The sequence below is a fragment of the Hippocampus bargibanti genome, linkage group LG08 (genome assembly GCF_051943395.1).
Source record: "Hippocampus bargibanti isolate YZ-2025 linkage group LG08, ASM5194339v1, whole genome shotgun sequence".
NCBI lineage: Eukaryota > Metazoa > Chordata > Actinopteri > Syngnathiformes > Syngnathidae > Hippocampus > Hippocampus bargibanti.
In genome coordinates this window covers 21,378,011-21,390,657 of record NC_142741.1, presented here as the reverse complement: position 1 = coordinate 21,390,657, position 12,647 = coordinate 21,378,011, and the positions used below count along the sequence as shown (strand labels likewise).

General features: G+C 42.5%; 3 protein-coding genes across 8 annotated transcripts in view; 1 reads left to right on the top strand and 2 right to left on the bottom strand.

The window, feature by feature from the left end:
• Window positions 1–3,843, bottom strand: part of LOC148894785 (disco-interacting protein 2 homolog A-like) — a 95,632-nt gene extending 91,789 nt beyond the window's left edge. For all 4 annotated transcript variants that reach the window (XM_089002129.1, XM_089002132.1, XM_089002130.1 and 1 more), the window contains exon 1: window positions 3,374–3,843. In XM_089002129.1, the coding sequence (XP_088858255.1) occupies window positions 3,374–3,497 (124 nt within the window). In that variant the 5' untranslated portion in view covers window positions 3,498–3,843. The remainder of the gene's footprint in view (window positions 1–3,373) is intronic.
• A 1,857-nt stretch (window positions 3,844–5,700) lies between these two features.
• LOC148894784 (uncharacterized) lies at window positions 5,701–9,969 on the bottom strand. The gene is made up of 2 exons (XM_089002134.1): window positions 9,626–9,969; window positions 5,701–8,740 (listed from the first exon to the last, which is right to left on the bottom strand). The coding sequence occupies exons 1-2, from the start codon at window positions 9,753–9,755 to the stop codon at window positions 6,588–6,590; spliced, it is 2,283 nt and encodes a 760-aa protein (XP_088858260.1). The 5' UTR covers window positions 9,756–9,969; the 3' UTR covers window positions 5,701–6,587.
• Window positions 9,970–12,004: 2,035 nt separating this feature from the next.
• Window positions 12,005–12,647, top strand: part of LOC148894783 (hyccin 2-like) — a 34,976-nt gene continuing 34,333 nt past the window's right edge. For 2 of the 3 annotated variants that reach the window (XM_089002977.1, XM_089002978.1), the window contains exon 1: window positions 12,005–12,191. The gene's annotated coding sequence lies outside the window, so the exon portion shown is untranslated. The remainder of the gene's footprint in view (window positions 12,192–12,647) is intronic. The other variant, XM_089002979.1, reaches the window with a different exon arrangement.

Below are 12,647 nucleotides of genomic sequence, written 5' to 3'. Positions count from 1 at the left end.
CTGCTTATTTCTTAAAATGTGGTATGTGGCTTCTTGTCGGGTAAGTGGAGCTGCATTGAGATTTCTTCAACTCACTGATTATCATTAACAAACAAATAAACTGCACTTATAGGTGTTTATTGTTTATTAATGCAACAGTGGTTGCATTATCCTCTGTGGTTCTTATAGAGATTGTATTTATTTATTTACTTATCTAATGTCCCACAAGAAGACCAACTATATTGAGATGTGGGGGTTGATTGTTTTATTTGTTCATTTTAAGAAATGTGATTACTATTAGGGGTGATGGGGGTTGTTTTGTTTGTTCTTTTTTTAAACAAATGAGATTAACACTTTTAGGGCCTTACTGCATTTTGAAATGAAATTGTCATGAACTTTTACACCTGTGTGTTGTGAGTGAAAGTATAAAAATTGTGAAGGACATATGACACGTGTCAAATAGTTATGCACTTTAACTCATTCACTGCCATTCCCCAATTTATTCGGGAATTGAAAAGCATGACGTGGAGCGCCATTCTCGAATTTGTTCAGGTCTTGGTTTTTCTTGCGGGGGGGGGGGGGGGGGGGGGGAATAAAGCGCCTTTTGTACAGCCGCCCCCATTTCAAGCTCAGATAACTCCAGACTGATAATTTAGGAATTAACTTTTTTTCCTATGAAAGAAGAGAGTCGAAGGTTTCTTACGCAGCATTGAATGTTTCTGTAGTCCTAAAACTCAATATACTGCGGGTCCTGCAATTTGAGTGAACATGACAAAAACCCTGGCACTGGAGTGGACACATTTTAGCACATCGTTTGGCAGTGAATAGATTACATTGATATGAAAGTGGCTATTGTTTTGAAATCTGAACAACTCAAAGCTTCAACGGCCTATTTGAACTTTACTGCTTTTGTGTTTTGATGTATTTTGAAAATAACAGATTAAAGAAAATCTGCCTTCCTTCTTTTTGCTGGAAAATAACATGACAGAAAGTACTGCATTTCCAATGGTTTGTTGGCTTGCACAGCAATGTAAGAAGACACACCCAGTTCCCATAATTCTCTGTGTATTTCTTTTGATTGCTTTTGTCATTAATGGCTGATTAGCATTGTGGTTGAATGGCTCAGCACTCTTGCATTACAGTTCGGATGTTTGAATCTCGGCTTTGTCCCAAAATGTTAGGTTTTTTCATGTCGGGACTTTGACTAGTTAGAGGTGTCACAACATAAAACTTGTGGTTAGCATGTATGTGTCAGTTTTGGGATATAAAGACATAAAATGAGACACCTTGTATTTAAGTGTGCAAGTGGGATGAAAATCAGTGACATGCTACTTTCAAAGCCTTTGTGACAACAATGATTGTGTCAAACTGTCTTTCTTGCTTTAAGGTTAGCTGACGTCTATTCGGCTAAGACCCATTGGGACAGACATGCCCATTGTATGTCCCCAAAACCAGCACACAGCACCATCATGCATGGGTGTGTCCACACAGACATTCCACTAATGTTCGCTGACCAAAACTTTACAACAGGCACAGATGAGGGACACAGCAGTGACTTTGTTCATCTATCTAGGCCTGCAACATAGTAGTACATTGCATCAAGTATTCAATATGTGTCATATTTTGGTTTGGCCATGTGTGTTTGGTGAGATTTAGCTTTGTATGATGTAAATTACACATGCGTTGCGTCAACGGACATTGGGAAAGAAACACTCTTGAGTACAGTGGGGCCTTGGCTTACGAACTTAATTGGTTCCCAGACAGAGTGTGTAAGGCGAACAGTGTGTATCCCAAAAAATAATTTCGCATAGGAAACCATTAAAATGAGAATAATCCGTTCCAGGTCTCCATAAAATATACTTTTCAACTAAATAAGCCTTAAAATTACAAACAATATACCTTATTCTATGTATAATAAATGTGCTATTGTATTGTAATGACAGAAATACACTGCGCTGTATAATAAAGTCGTTTTATTTACCTTTGTGACGGTCGTTGATGGCTTGATGGAATGGGGTTCAGACTTCTCTTCCTGTGTTATGAAAGTCCGGTGAGGCATCTTTTTCCAAAAAAGGCCGGTCTCATTTGCATTAAATACTTGCTGAGGAACGTAGCCTTCTTCTGTCACCATTTCGAGGAATGATCCCTTGTATCAATAAACGGTGAACTTCCAGGTTGCCGCATGACGATATCAGAGTGAATTAGCCGTGATTTCTCGGATATAATTGCTTTGTTCACGCTATCACCGGCTAGCTGCTTTTCGTTAATCCAAATTTACAGAAGTTTTTCAATCTCTTCTATTGCCCCAGACCGTTGCTTTTGACAGCACGGAAACACCTTTAGCAACACACGCAACTTAGCATATTGGTACTGGGCTGTTAAATCAGACAACCGCACACCTCGTTCATGTTTCTCAATGATCTTCTTCTCCTTGACTGTAATTTTGTTTTGTGTCTTCTTTGGCTGAACATGAGCCTGTGGTGGGGTCTTTTGGTCCCATAACAGCAAAAGTATCCATTATGAATCATTGAAGAAGATCGACGTGTGCATTCAGACAAAGTGGGTGTGGAAAGGTAGGCCGGCTGGGGCGCTGTTCGGTCATGTGCTTTGGTATTCTTCCGCCGAAGATTACTCCGCCAGCCGTGGTGGGGCGGCGCCCCATGTGTATCCCGAAAAGTAATGCTTATGGCAAGGTTTAATTTTCATAAATTTAACATTCGTAAACCGAAAATTTCGTAAGGCAAGGTGTTCGTAAACCGAAGCTCCACTGTCTGTCAAAATGGCAACATACATACATCAGCTATGGGAACTGTCAAATTACGAATTAAACCAATGATTCCCAACCGGTATTCCTCAGGAAAGACCTAATAGGTCTGAAGACAAAAACCTCCGACAAATACATCCTATCAGTCTGCCATTGAAATAAAGTGACAAGCAGAACAACTGAATTACCTGGTGCCATTCCACTGCACTTGTGTACGGTATCATCCATCCATCAATGATCTGAGGCGCTGATCCTCAAAATCCTTATGCAAGTCAATCAATTGCTGTATACTTGGTGTCATTTGTTATGCTACAACAGTGATTTTTTTAGAGTAAAATATGTACCAGTAAATGTTAAAAACTAACTCACATATTGCGTTAATCAAGTGTGGGGAAATTAATGCAGCATTTTTATTTAACGTCGATGTATATGAGCGACGTGTAGTGCAGAACAATTACATGCTCTTCCATGTGATGCAGCAGGTACATAATTTGTGCATCCATATTTTGTGAGGTTTTTCCATTGTCAGATGTTTGCCTGACAGTGTGGCAACATGACCAGAAAAGCGTACTAAATTTGCGAATTGACAAAAGGCAGGGAAAAAAAATCACATGACCGTGTTCGAGTTACCTTCAGACAGCTCCAACTCCAACTCGGCCAACTTGGCTCGGACTTCCGCCGGAAGGGTCATAGCGACAGCCGGCGTGGGCTCCAGAGTCACGGTCAGCAGCCCGACAGAGGTTCTCTCGGCCATCCCGTTAAAAAAAATCGCAGGTCTATCCACGGGATTGCTTTTTTGGAAGAAACAAACAGAGGCAATATTCTCCGGGAAAATACCGTTTCGGTCACCGGTGCGGTGAGAAAACAGGGTGCGTCTCGAAGTAACAGCGGACAGATGTGCAGGAAATCTCCGGCGGCGTCATGACATGACACGGCTAGCCGTGACGCGAACTCACGCGTGGCCGTTACGCGTTGCCACTAAGGGCTTAAAAGGGAATAGTGCAGTGGTGAGAAAACTGCTGTCTTTTCCCTGCGGCGACATGAGCTGCGTCCTGCGGTGACTGCCGCCCCACTTCAACTGGGGCGAGAACTCAGTCAAGTCAACGATCGACTCGCTTACCCCGTGTAAAAGGCTGTGGGTCGGAGCAACAGCAGGCACCTGGTTCTACCTGATGGGACGTCACTGCCCCCTGTAAGGCCTGTTTAGGAACTGCAGACAGTCTGCGTTTGGATTGGATTGGATTTGCCTTTATTAGTCTCGAAGTGGAGAAATGTACATTTCACAGCAGCAAAGTTATGAAAGCAAAAACAAAATACAGGAGTTGCTGGAAAGGCAGCCACTCTCGCGGCGCCGTCTTGAAGTCAAAAGAACAAAAAAAAGCTAAATAACAAATAACATGACAAAACAAAGACACAGCCATTCATTTTTAAGCACTTTCTGTACCCTCCTTGTTACACAAAGCAGTTCCAGATGAAAGAGGAGAGGATCAAAGCGTCTCTTCACCAGTGGATCAGGGACATCGTGGTGGAATGTGCACGTTGACTACAAGCTAAATTTTGACAGCAAACACGCAGCTGTAGCATCCATTGACGAAAAGACATTGTCTCACATTTCCTGTCCCACGTAAATCCGCTTTGATTCCAAGCTGCGACAGTTCCACAAATGCATCGACCCTTTGCACTGTCACTCCTTTCTTTTCATCGTGGGCTCCTCAAGCCATGCACACATCCAGCCGCAGACTGTCCAACAGCACCGACCTTTTCGCTGAACAAAGCGGGGCTGCGATGATGCTGCCCACGACAGGAGCAAAAAAGCACAATGACCCCAGAGCTGTCCAGCCGTCACAGTCAAATGGCACCGACATTCCTCCCATTCAAAAACAGTACTGGCATACTCATACTGCCGAAAAGGTCAGCACAGTCTCCTCCTTGATGAATGTCGTGGCCAAAAATGCTGAAAAACCATCCGTATCCGTTCCACATGACGCACAACAACACAAAGTGACAAAAGAAAACACAAAAACAAGACAAAAAGAACAAAAAAAAGCAAGGCTCATAAGAGCACTTACTGACAGCTGCCTGCTCGGGCGCCATCTTGGACTCCTTAGTTTGAACTGAATACAAGTGGTGCCATCGAAAAGAGGGGTGGGCAACTGTGCACACGCCTGACTACACACTGAATGGCCCATTGATTATTAATGAAACACACCATACACACACACACCGTGCATGTATTTATTTATTTATTTGTTCATTAACGTATTTATTTCTCTACGTATTTATCTACTTATTTATGTATTTACATATTTATGTATTTATTTATCTGATGGGCGGCCAGGTAGTTGAGTGGTTAATACATCGACTTCACAGTGCAGAGGTCGTGAGTTAAAAACCGGGTCCGGCCTCTCTGTGTGGAGTTTGCATGTTCTCCCCAGGCCTGCGTGGGGTTTCTCCGGGTCCTCTGGTTTCCTCCCACATTCCAAAAAAAATACACGGCAGGCTGATTGAAGACTCCAAATTGTCCCGAGGTGTGAGTGAGAGTGTGGATGGTTGTTTGTCTCTGTGTGCCATGCAATTGGCTGGTAACCAATTCAAGGTGGAGTGCCCGAAGACGGCTGGGAAAGACTTCAGCACCCCCCCCCCCTCCATGAGGATTAAGTGGTCAGGAAAATGGATGGATATGTATTCGGTTGTGTGTTTGTTTATGTTTGTTGATTTGTTTATTAGAATGTGGGTGCAGTTGGCCATCCCCATAATTGTTTGGTTGTGTTGAGCAGTCTTGATTTAATATTTTTTTGATTGCCACAAAGCAATTATAAAACATTTGGGTGCAGACAGGCTGGATTCAAGGATAATGAATACATGCTCAAATGGATTTCTAAATTGATATTGCACATCCTTATTTTAAAGGCTTGTCTTTAAACTCAAATGCTTTAACAGCTATACTAAATTTCTGTTTCATGTTTACCCGACAACAAAATAGCACAATTTAGTTGATTCATAAAAAAGCGAGGGTGTTTGGCTTTGAACCAGTATTTATTGTTTGAATCAAAACAAACAACCACTTGTGAATTTCATCATGAAGCTCCTTGTGCAAAAAGTACAGAAACATTTAACAGTTGGACATGTGCATTCAAAAGCTTATAGAAAGTCATCTTTAAAGGTTCAAATATATTTTAGGCTCATCCTGACCAGAAAGCCAAATAAATATCCCTAACTTTTTGTGAATACAGTATCCAAAATGCTTTGTGAGACTGAGCTTGTCATTCTGGCCACCTTGCCTAGGGCTTTTGAAGCCCTGCCTTTTATGATTTCATCAGTACGACTGTTTTCACATCCTGTTAAAAAAAAAGAAGCGAAAGCTTTGATTTTTGGATAACAACAGAGAAATGCAGCTCTTACCATGTGTACACTGTCCAATGGCTAATTCAATTTTAAATTATTTATTGACTGCTGAAATTAATGTAAACTTCAGAAGTTGGCAATGGCCTCTGGCAATGTTTTTTTTTCTCTTACACAGGAGGGCAGCATTTCCCTTTTATCAATGTTAGCACTTTGTTCCAGTTTCAGCTGTTGTTAAAGTGCTATATAAACCAATATATATGTATTGCATTGTATTTTGGACAGCCACTTTCATTTCAAGCTCATATCACTCCAAACCCATATAATTTAGGAATTAACTCTTTTTTTTCTGATGAAAGTCTAAGGTTTCTTAGACTTGAATGTTTATGTAGTCCTAAAACTCAATATTCTGCGGGTCCTGGAATTTGAGTGGCAGTGACAAAAACCCTGGCACTGGAGTGGCTACATTTTTGCACATCGTCTGGCAGTCAATGAGTTTAAGTTAGGTTGCACATTTTGCAGGCAAAAGATGACCTTTTGAAGAACTTGTGTGTGTACTTGCATGAGTAACTAAATGAGCTTTCTGAGTGAACCTTTGACCACAAACGGAGCAGGCAAATGGTCTCTCACCAGTGTGTGTTCTTGTGTGCCTTATTAAACTTGACTTTCTTGAAAATGTTTTATCACACACCGAGCAGCCAAAAGGTCTCTCCCCAGTGTGAGTTCTTGCGTGCCTTCGAAAATCTACCTTCCAGGTGAAGATTTTGCCACAAACTGAACAGGCAAATGGTCTCTCTCCAGTGTGCATTATTGCGTGTCTTCCCAATTGTTCCTTGTAAGTGAATCGTTCATCGCAGACAGAGCAGGCAAAAGGTTTCTCCCCAGTATGTTTACTCGTGTGCGTTATCAGATTTGTCTTTCCAGTGAATCTTTTACCGCAAAATGCACAGGCAAAAGGTTTCTCCCCAGTGTGCGTTCTCATGTGTCTTTTCAGAGTTGACTTTGTCGCAAACGTTTTGTCACACTGAGAACATTTGGAACGTTTGCTCTCAGTGTGACTTTGCGAGTGTTTATCATCATCGGTGTCAGAGGAGGGTGACGTTGCATCGTCACTATCCGATAGCGGTGCCAAATGATTGTCTGCTTGTGATTGTCCACAGTGGTCTCTCTCACCTTCTCTTGTCATGTGCCGACTTGAGCTGCAACCTGGAGTTTCTGCCTCCCTGGTGCCTTCACTTTGACCCTTGCCTTCATCATCTTCAGTCTTTAAAGATACAACGGTAATTAGTAGCTTGGTAATATCCTCATCCTCCTGTTCCTCTTTAATGTGAGGAGATTTTTCAGTCTCCTCTTGGGTGTTGGTAGGTTCTGACTCCTCCTCCTTTCCATGGGGGAGTTTTGGCTCCTGCTTTTCAGGACATAGACCTTGTAATCCAGCATTATTGTTGCAGTCTGAACCTGCCTTTTTTCTTTTCCTAGCATGTGTTCTTTTGTGCCGTAATAAATCTGACTTCATAGTGAATCTTTTCCCACAAATCACACAAACAAAAGGTTTCTCCCCGGTGTGTGTTTTTGTGTGCTGTATTAAATCAATCTTCATCGAGAACCCTTTCCCACAAATTGGGCAGACAAAGGGTTTTTCGCCAGTGTGTGTTCTTGTGTGTCTTATTAAATCTTTATTCCAAGTGTATCTTTTGCCACAAACTGAGCAGGCAAACGGTTTGGCGCCTGTGTGTGTTTTTCTGTGTCTCGTTAAATCTGAGTTCATTGTGAATTTTTTACCACACACGGAACAGGAAAAAGGTCTTTCCCCTGTATGCGTTCTGAGGTGTCTTAATAAACTTGTTTTCCTGGCGAAAATTTGACCGCAAACTGAGCAGGTAAAAGGATCCTTCACAATGTGTGTTCCCTCCTTAGTTGATGTTTTACCACAAACAGAGATGGGAAACGGTTTTTCCACAGTGTGTGTTCTTGTGTGTCTCACTAAGTTTCCCTTGACAGAAAATCTTTTTCCACAAACCGAACAAGCAAGATTTTTCTCCACATTATGTGTTTTTATGTGTTTTTCCAAGTGTCCCTTCTGCTTGAATGTTTTATCACAAACTGTGATGGCAAAATGTTTCTCCCCGGTGTGTGTTCTTGTGTGTCTTATTAAATCTGCCTTCCAATTGAATGTCATACCGCAAACTGAGCAGGCAAAAGGTTTCTCCCCCGTGTGCGTTGCCATGTGTCTTTTTAAATTTGACTTGTTGAAAAATGTTTTGTCACACTGAGAACATTGGCGGGGTTTGTTGGGGGTGGGACATGTCGTTTTTGCTTTATCATGATCAGTGTCAGACATGAAGCCGTCACAGTCAGGAGCAAAGAGGCAGTCTGCTTTGGGTCCTGCATGGTGGTTATGGTCATCTCCTTCTTGGTATTCATCATGATCATCTACTTCACTCTTTACATGGTCACTGGTCAGTGTCAACTTGGTGATATGGTCACCATCCAACAATGAAATTTTCTCTCCCTCCTGAGCGATACTGTGTTCCTCCTCTTCTTCTTTAATGGGATGACTCTTTTCTTCTTTAACGTGTGAGACCTCTGGTTCCTCCTGCTCCACCCTCCAACTCCACTCCTGCTGCTCAGGATGAAGATTTTCTTTATAGATGTCTGCAAGAACCAAGAAGATAAAAATATCATAGGTCTTTGGTCAGTCTTTGGCCAATATTTTACTCAGTTTCAGTGTTAAAAGACATATTGTGAATCAATATCTTTTATGCGTTATTCCACTTTCACTCTTTCTTCCGGCTGGGCCACCCTTGTCCTATTCTACTCCTCCTGCATCTCAGCCCACAAGATTCAGTGTGAACAAAGATATGTGAGTAAACGACTTAACATTATTTTTGTGTCACCTTGTTGAGGCAAAAACGAGGTCAGCGCATCCTGCTTGGGACTGTTTAAATATTGTATTACAAAGTCCATGTCCAATTGCCAGGATTCACCAAAGCCTTTCACTTGTTTTTAACATTTCTGAATGTATTACAGCAAAATGTATGACTAACTCTTTATTGGCGAGTTCCCAATAACCACTAGGAGTGCAGTCTAAAAATAGTTGAGACAAATATAAGACACTTATTTTTCATGAAGGCACTGGTAGCTACTTGAGTTTTTTTTAACATACATTTTTCTATTTGTGACATATGTACACCAAAAATGTAAATAATTGCAAGGACATTGTGAAATAATCAACGCGCTATATAGCAGAAGCACAGGTGTGCCAACGTTTTTGGCCATGACTGTAATTTACTGTGTATGTATCTGTGTTTGCGTGTGTGTGTGTGTGTATGTATGTAAGTATGCACGTGTGCATGTATGTATGTCCACAGAAAGTACTACACTCTGGGTTGTCACCTGTCAATCACTGGAAATTGTCACACAAAAATCGAGGTGACGCTGCGTAAAAGAAAGATATCACAAGTGTAGCACAGTTAATATCATGCAGAAAGAATGTCAACGATAGAGTACAAAGACAAGACAACTGAGAGCCAGACAAACCTGCTCCGTATAACACCATTTGAGGTTTCTTGAAAACAACGTCCAATTGAGGTTTTCGCTGGTTGTCGTCTTGTGTTCCACAAAGTTCTTCCTCGTACTCTTCTTTCACACGTTTTGCACACATTTTCATTTCAAACGACGACGACACTCACTGAATCACTGCTTGGCGATGTGTCGTGAAATTTCACGAGAAGCTACATGGCGCAGCGAAAACCAAGTTATCTGTGAGGTCGTTGTACTGCTCGAGATATATACGTAGAGAGGGGAAAATGTGATCACGAATGCGAAGTTGTAGACCGCCGTCCTTTTGCTATCTTCTTTCTAGTGTTTATTGTTGACATGCGGAAAAGCGAAGGTTTCACTTCCGGTAGACGATGTCTTGTTCGCCCATTCTAGAGCGGCATTGCCTCCAGGAGGTGAGAACGCGTCATTGCCCGCCCGGTTTGAAAGCAAAACAGTTGTGGTCGATGCAATTCCTGAGAAAGATTGTGAGACATTTATAGTATTGTAGCAGTTGATGAAGGAGAACACACGATCGGCTGGAGTACGTCTTTATTCCAACTGCTAACAAGTGGATCTAACTAAAAACAGCAAATGCAGTGAAATACGTATATGTAACATGCACTCGCCCCATTCCCGTGCACGTGCTGGTGAGATGCCTGGTCCTAGTGCCCGCCGAAGTATTACATTTCAACAGCCCGCATGTGTCTCATGGTTGCTCATTCAACATGGATTCTTGTCAAACAGTGCCACTGAGAGAACGTTTCCTTTTATCCGACCATACAAAGCGATAAAAAACCGATTACTTTTTCTGGTTTGCCGTAACAATAGTAGCAATCGGCGGCAGCATTGTCATTGGCTACCAGCAGTAGAGAGAACGGGGTTTGAGCCAAAATGGTCTTTGTAAGATCGTTTCACAATTTGTAATTTGTTTCCCCATATAAAAGTAGATGTACGCCATACATTATTTGAAATGATTTTAAAAAGGTATAAAATTCGGGGAAAACGTATACATAAATTCATAATTAATTATGTATTATCTATTTATGATACGGTGCACACTTGTGCTTCTCAGGAAATATTTGACCACAAACCAGTTCTAGTACGTCTTCCTGGTGAATGTGTGTTTTTATGTTGTTCTCCTTGGGTATATTTCATCGCACATTGATCAAGATAAAGGTTTCTCCCCGGTATGTGTTCTAATAGGTCTTATTAATAACACATTGTCAGTGAATCGTTGATCACAAACTGAGGAGGCCTAATGTTTTTTTCTCCAGTGTGTATTGTGTTTTACCAAGTTGGATTTGCTGTAAAACAGTTTGTCACGTAGAAAACGTTTAATGTGTTCGTCAGTGTGAAACTTTCATTTTTATTTGCCGTATTTTTGACAGACAAGACAGTTCGCTCGTTCATGACTGCTTTCGCCTAGGTCAGAGGTGTCAAACTGTTTTTTTTTTGGCACAGGTCACATTGTCGTTATTTTCCTCTCAGGGGCCATTTTGAATTTGGGGAAACCACTAGAATGTTTCATCTCCTCCACATACTACATACAAAGCAAAACAAATTAATGAATATAGTTTTCAAATTTGAAGTAAAACATAATGACTGTTATTGTGGTTTACATACAAAATGTATACAATTTGATTCAGACTTTAGCATGCATCATGGCACTTAACATTGCACTTGATTTGTTTTCACGGGCCGAATAAAATGATGTGGTGGGGCCAAATTTGGCCACCGGCCTTAACTTTGACATATGTGCCCTTGGTGATTTCTATTTTCCGGTACAGTATTGGGAAATATGGAACTGAATTTACAGTGTCCTTTTCTTTGAATATCTATCCATCCATTTTTCTATACTGTGTATATCATGCATGTTTTTGAAATGTGGGGGGAATCACATCCACAACCACATCCATGCGCGTGCGCGCGTGGATGTGTGCCGTTTTTTACCACGGATTTTAACCAATCACGTGCGGCTTCAACCGAAGGGGGGTCAGGGGATACGTCAGCTCCTCAAGCGGCTCCCGATTAAGAACCGGCTCCAGTCGTTCATTTGAAAGAGCCGGCCACAACAGGAAGTCCACTAATCTATTTTCAGAGTTTGGTTACGTGGCGTTCTCTATTAAACGGACTGTCTTCTCAGTGAGAACAAAAAGCGAACTGGTGGATTTTACACAAGATAGCTCTGATATCGAATAAACACGCAAAACACGTCCGCGGTAAATTGTGCAAATTCAGAAGTGCTTCCGGATCTCGTCCCCGTTCGACGTTCGTGACGCCTCACGCCCCCTTTTTTCCCTTTTTTTTTTGCTAAACAAGCAGCCACACTTCCGCTGAGCTCGACCAATCGCATCACTTCCGCTCAGCTCGACCAATTGCGTGCCGCGTTGCTTGGAGCTTCGTCTCGCTGCACTCGCTCTGAAACGCGCAGACTGGAGACTGCGGTCGGTCACACGCTGGCGTCCGCGAGACGAGGTGTTGGACCTGGTCACCGCCCTCGCCAAACACCACCACTGTTTCTCTTCCCTGGAGGGCGCAGCTACCGAAACGAAGGTCGCTACAGGTGGGTGTCTCGTGAGTTGCTGGTGAAAAGGAAAACAAAATTATACTCGGCACTTATTTGACGCGTGACCATGATGGAAGCGGGGTTGAAGGCGACCTGAGACGGTTTTAGTACGCGGCGTCCAGTGTTAACAGTCGGGTGGAGTAGAGACTCGACGGATGAAAAGCGGCGGGGGGTCTCCAGCTTAGTCACGACCGAGGACGAAGGACGTCAATCCGGGCCAAGCTAAAGAGCCGAGCTAAGGTTAGCTAATAGCAGCGGGGCTCTGAAGCTTTTCGTGTCGGTGACTGCGGCTGGCGACGTGGGTTGGAAGTTATTGACACAAGCACAGGAAAAAGACGCGCTTTTATGTTCAAACGGGTAATATGAGTACGGTGGGCTTGGTAACACAAGGCAGTGTTGGTCTGTGGACGTTACGTGCAGTTTTTTTTTGTGCCACGGTGGCACGGGTCATTC